This window comes from Chelonoidis abingdonii, chromosome 4, assembly GCF_003597395.2.
Source record: "Chelonoidis abingdonii isolate Lonesome George chromosome 4, CheloAbing_2.0, whole genome shotgun sequence".
Classification (NCBI taxonomy): Eukaryota; Metazoa; Chordata; order Testudines; family Testudinidae; genus Chelonoidis; species Chelonoidis abingdonii.
In genome coordinates, this window is record NC_133772.1 from 93,225,722 (window position 1) to 93,231,302 (window position 5,581).

At 39.8% G+C, this 5,581-nt stretch overlaps 1 protein-coding gene across 1 annotated transcript in view; it reads left to right on the plus strand.

Annotated features, from left to right (window-relative positions):
• Nucleotides 1-533: 533 nt before the first annotated feature.
• The window catches only part of GPR176 (G protein-coupled receptor 176), a 65,733-nt gene continuing 60,685 nt past the window's right edge, over nucleotides 534-5,581 (plus strand). The window contains exon 1 of the mRNA XM_032802559.2: nucleotides 534-1,288. Coding sequence (XP_032658450.1) covers nucleotides 1,060-1,288 — 229 coding nt within the window. The 5' untranslated portion in view covers nucleotides 534-1,059. The remainder of the gene's footprint in view (nucleotides 1,289-5,581) is intronic.

Below are 5,581 nucleotides of genomic sequence, written 5' to 3' on the forward strand. Positions count from 1 at the left end.
CTCAGGCACGTTGAGCTGACAGCTCCAAAAGCAAGATGGCTGCAATCAAAAACCAAAGCCTTCAGCTGAGGGTCAGGTGATCTAATCTCTCTTCTTTAGGATCTCTATGAACACAGCAGCAAGCAGCCTAGCAGCCAGTGCTGTAAGCAGACTTGCTGAAAGCTCTGAGGACTTGAAGGTTTTCTGCAATCTGTGAAGCATCAAGAATACAGATAGATGAAATGCATGTTGATTCTATTACTTGGATGCTCTGTCATGTATTACAATTTTTAAAGAGAATTGTGCTTGATTGGGGGGTACACTCACAGAAGGTCACATAGGATTATGGTGGTTTTTTTGGTTCATTGAAGACTGGAGTGGTATCTGTTTTAGGATTTAAAAATTATATTTCATGGGAAACAGCTGGTGCTCTGTGGAAGCCATTGAACATTCATTTATTTTCCTCTGAATGGAATTTAAGTATCTTCTTACTATCAAGTGAGCAAGAACATATATGCAAAATTAATTCATTTTTCACAGTAAGAAAAGTGGATATAGTGCATTAGGACAGTTGTAGGGACTTGGCACTGAAAAAGAGATGCTTTTCCTCTCTTTTGTGAAAAAGCTAAGCAAAGACTGAGAACGGGAAAGAACAGCCGATTTTTTCTGTAAGTTTTCCAATCTTATTTTAATGTACGATAAGTTGTTTTTATTGTGATCTGCTGGGAGGGCAATGTATGGTGTGGACTGGATTTTTCTCATTCATGTTTGTTGCGGTAAAAGGTGCTGAGGAAACATTGTGACATGGAGAAACAAGAAATATGGGCAAAGTAATAGCAGGGCAGAGTCATATTTTTTCCCCCTTCTTTCCTTTCCTGAGTATAATGATTCATGAGGTAGAGACATGACAAGTCAAGCCTGCTTTCCGGGACACAAATTCTGTGAAGACTTTGCTGGGTACAATCAACTTGGCTTTATTCACAAAAGCAGTTCTTTTGCGTGTATGCTCTGTTCAGTGGAAAGCATTGGTTCAATCATGTGCGATTATTAGGTAGGGAGAAGGAAGAAAGAACACTCACCATGGGGTACAATGGAAGCTGGATTTCAAGGAATGAAAGTGACCATGCCCTCTATCAGGATGTCACCAGAGCTTTAGAAATTAAGAATGTATCTAATACACAAACTGTGTGGAACAATAGAAGCTACAATGGGATTGGACCCTTGGAAAATGGGGAGTACAGTGAGGAGCAAACCTACAGACATTTCACTACCACTGTGCAAATTGTCATCTTTATAGGCTCTCTGTTGGGTAAGTAAGCATTGTTGCAGTTTTTCTGTTATGTGGGTTTACTGGTGGCTGCAGTCTGTGACCCACACCCAAACAATAATTACTGTGGTCATAAATTACTACCACACAGGCAACTCTTGGTTGTCATTTTAGGTTTTTGCTTTCTCCTCAAGTGGCATTAATAAAGTGTGCCTTCAAGTTTTCTAAAGGTTTCTGATGCTCTCTGTAATATAGATTACAGCTATCAAAAATTAGTTGAAATTGCTGTGATATGCATTTGTATTATTTAGTAAACTTTCCCTTGGGAATTCAAATAAATGAAAGGATAATGCATTGATTGTGCTCTTATTTTCAAAGGTAATGGGATATACAGTAATTATAATAGAAATTAATTTAAAATGTTTTGGGTAAATGATACTGAATTTTTATATTTGAGACTGTCAATTTTACATTGGTCTCCTGCAGATTTCAATTTAATCCTTTGTAAATGTTTGTGCTGTAAGTTATCCATGTGATATTGTACTTATTTGCCATGTAATAGCTAACAAATTAAACTTAATTAAGATCATGTGCAGTTTAGATACATGGGAGTAACTGCTAATATGTTATTACATAACTTTACTCATTTGTATATATTTGCTTTTTAAGGATTTGTAATGTGGCATTTTGTTATCAGTTCATTGTCTTTTCTTTCAAGAGACAAGTCAAGACAGGCATTAGAAACAGTTTTTTGTCTGTCATATCTGTAGGTGATCTTAATTTATACAGTTTGGGAGATCAATACATTATATTTTAATAAAATGCCACAAATAGGTAAGTCATGCAAAGCCAACTTATTTTAATCAGATGAGACTTTTCACATAGGAGCTGATCCTGAGAACTACTGAGCACCTGTGGCTTTGGCTGAGTTCTAGGGGACTTGCAGATGGTCCCCACCTCTCAGGATGAGGCTACAGTCTTTTGGACACAACTGACTGAACATTTTCAGTGGTGCTAGGATATTTTTGGATGGTGGTGATTTTAAAATCAAACTTCTCCCTGGTAACAATTCATATTTCTTTTAGTCTAGCTTAAGTGGTTGTACTGAATAGATTCCTTTCTGAATACAGAATAAGAATAGTCCTGTGATAAAGACATTGGACTGGGACTCATATTCAAGTTCAATTTCTAGCTCTGCCACAGCCTTGCTGTGTGATACTGAATAAGTCACTTACTCTTTGGGCCTTAGTTTTCCCTATCTGTAAAATGGAGAATTCTTCTTTTCTTCTGCCTTCTGTCTGTCTTGTCTATTCAGACTGTAAAGCTCTTTGTAGTATGGATTCTCTTACTAGGAGTTTGTAAAGTTCCTAACACAGTGGATCCACCGATTCTGTTGAAGTCTCTAGGTCAGTGGTTCCCAAACTGAGGTTCGCAAAATGTTACAGGAGGTTTGGGGGCGGGGGGGTGGAATTCCCTAATGGCAGACAGAACTGTCCCTTGGGACCCCAGACAAGAGGGGGCCTGGAGCCCCTGGACTTACACTTGCTTTGATCTGCTTAGCTCTTGGATCTATCACACTGAGGAGGTTTAAACTTCAAGAATCCTTATAAGAAATGGAAAGAGAGGTAGATATTTTTTGCTGTTTTTTAAAATTAAATAGGCAGCTTGTCATAAACAGATAGCTAAGGGTTAATGTCTCTTTTACCTGTAAAGGGTTAACAAACAGTGACCTGCAACACCTGACCAGAGGACCAATCAGGAAACAAGATACTTTCAAATCTCGGTGGAGGGAAGCCTTTGTTTGTGGTTTTTGGGTTTTGCTTTGTTCTCTCTGCGTCCTGAAAGGGACTAGACGTGCAACCAGGTTTCTTGCCAATCTCTCTGCTACAGTGTCTTATATATTCAGAATAGTGAGTATTAAGTAGAAAGGCGGTTATAGTCTTTTAAATTGTTTTTCTGTATTTGCAAATGTGTAGTTTGCTGGAAGTATTTTTAAATTGTATTTTTGCTGGGGGGAGGCTTTTCTCACTGGTGTCTATAAGCTGAAAGACCCTGTAATATTACATCTTGTATTTACAGAGATTTCTTATTTTTTCTTTCTTTTATTAAAAACTTCCTTTTAAATACCTAATTGATTTTTTTCCTCTGGTTCATGCTAAGGTATTGAGTCTGTACTCACCAAGGACTTGGTGGGAGAGAGAGAGGAGGGGTAGAGGTGGAAGCCTCTGTTTTAAGATTCAAGGAGTTTGAATCACAGTATCTTCCAGGGTAACCCAGGGAGGGAAAGCCTAGGAGAGGCACTGGTGAGGGAAAGAGTTTACTTTCCTTGTGTTAGGATCCAGGGGGTCTGGATCTTGGGGGTCCCCAGGGAAGGTTTTGGGGAGACCAGAGTTTATCAGGCACTCAGAGTCCTGATTGGTGGCAGCGTATCAGATCTAAGCTGGTAATTAAGCTTAGAGAAATTCATGCTAGTACCTCATTTTTTGGACTCTAAGGTTCAGATTTGGGAAAGAATACTATGACACAGCTAGTATTGTTCATAATAATTTTAAAAACAAGTTTAAGTATTCTTGTAATGTGTGTTGTTTGCCTGGACTGCTCAAGACCTGAAAGTTTCTGTAGAAGCCAACTCAAATTGTTCCTCCTTAAATATCTTCATGCTGTTTCACATCTGATACTCCGTGATGAAACATAGGAGCCTTGTCTTATAACAGGCTTATTCAAAGTGATACAAGTTACTAAAGTGAGATCTTGGAAGAGTGTTGCCATTTTCATAATGTAATAAAAATACTGTAATGATAAATAATTTAATAGTGTGCAATAAGCATGTCATAAAAACAAATTTTATATTTCCAAGATCACTGCTTTTATAACTTATACACAGGTAAAGGAGAAAATCCCTGGAAACATTCATTTTTAGGAGGGGATTTGCGAGACAGACATCTTAGTGAAAGGGGTTCACAGGTTGTTTAAAGTTTGGGAACCACTGCTGTAGGTGCTATTGTAATACAAGTAATGACATGTATTACTCAGTTAAGCCCCAGTCCTAATATTGGCATTCATGAATCAGACTCCAAAAAAAAAATCAGGCTTAAAAATTAGATTTTTAAAAACAATTCATTTGCCTTCTGTTTCTTGAGGTTTTAGAATAGCATGGGGTTATCTATTCAGATTTTTCTCTAGAGGCATAAGAGCTAAAAACTTGCTTTCATGTAATTGGTGTCTTCCCAGGAATTGGGCTTAAAGGAAAAATACTAAATTTCACAAGACTTGTCATAAAATCATGAGAGTTGGCAAATTGCAATCTGATTCACCCAGCAAGACCCCCCAGTGAAGTAACTGACCCTTTGGCATAGGTGCAAGGGTGCATCTGCAGATTAGATTGCAGTCTGGGGCCTTTGTCAGCTTCCTTTATCTGTGCAGGTCTTTCACACAACAAAAAAGGAGGGAAAGACTTTTTTTTTAATAGGAAAAATGTGATTGTAAATCAACAAAAATGGTCAGGGGGTTTGGAGCAGGTGCAGTACCTAAAACTACTTCTACCTCTTAGTTTTTGAAAATCCGTTCTCCCTATATATATCTCTGCTGCACTGAATCACTAACTATTTAAAGTACTTATGGCTTCTTATTATCATAATATGTGAGTACCTCCCTCCATTGAATGTACTTCCTCACAACACCCCTGTGTGGTAGGGTAGTTAGACTATTTCCATTTTACACATAGGAGGCTGAGTCACAATGAGCTGAGAGACAAAGGGACTAGCCCCAGGTCACACAGGAAGTCTGTAACACAGAGCAGGGAATTGAACCCCACTGCCTTGAGTTCCAGGCTAGTGCCCTAATCGCTGAATCATCCTTCCTGTCTGACAGAACAGAGTGTACAGATATTGCAGATAGAACTGTGTTGAATGTAATTTCAGGATGTAGAGGGTTCAACTTCTGATAGTTTGTCATTTGTCTCAGGTCACTTGAATGGAAGCTAATCCTACAAACATTTAAGCATGTTGTTAACTTCCCATGGCAAAGTTATGCAAATGCTTAAATATTTGCTGGATTCAGAGCCGCTGCAATCATTTAGGCGACCTAGGCGGTCGCCTAGGGCACTGGGATTTGGGGGGCGCCATTTTCTTCGGCAGCGACCGCGGTGGCCGAATCTTTGGCCGCCCTGGTCACCGTCGGCATTTAGGCGGAGGGAGCTGGGGCAGGGGAGTGCAGGGAGGGCCTCCTGCGGCAAGTAAGGGGAAGGGGGGGCGGCACACAGGGGAACTCCCCGCCCCAGCTCACCCCTGCCCCGTCTCCTGCCCGAGCACGCCATGGCTGCTTCACTTCTCCCGC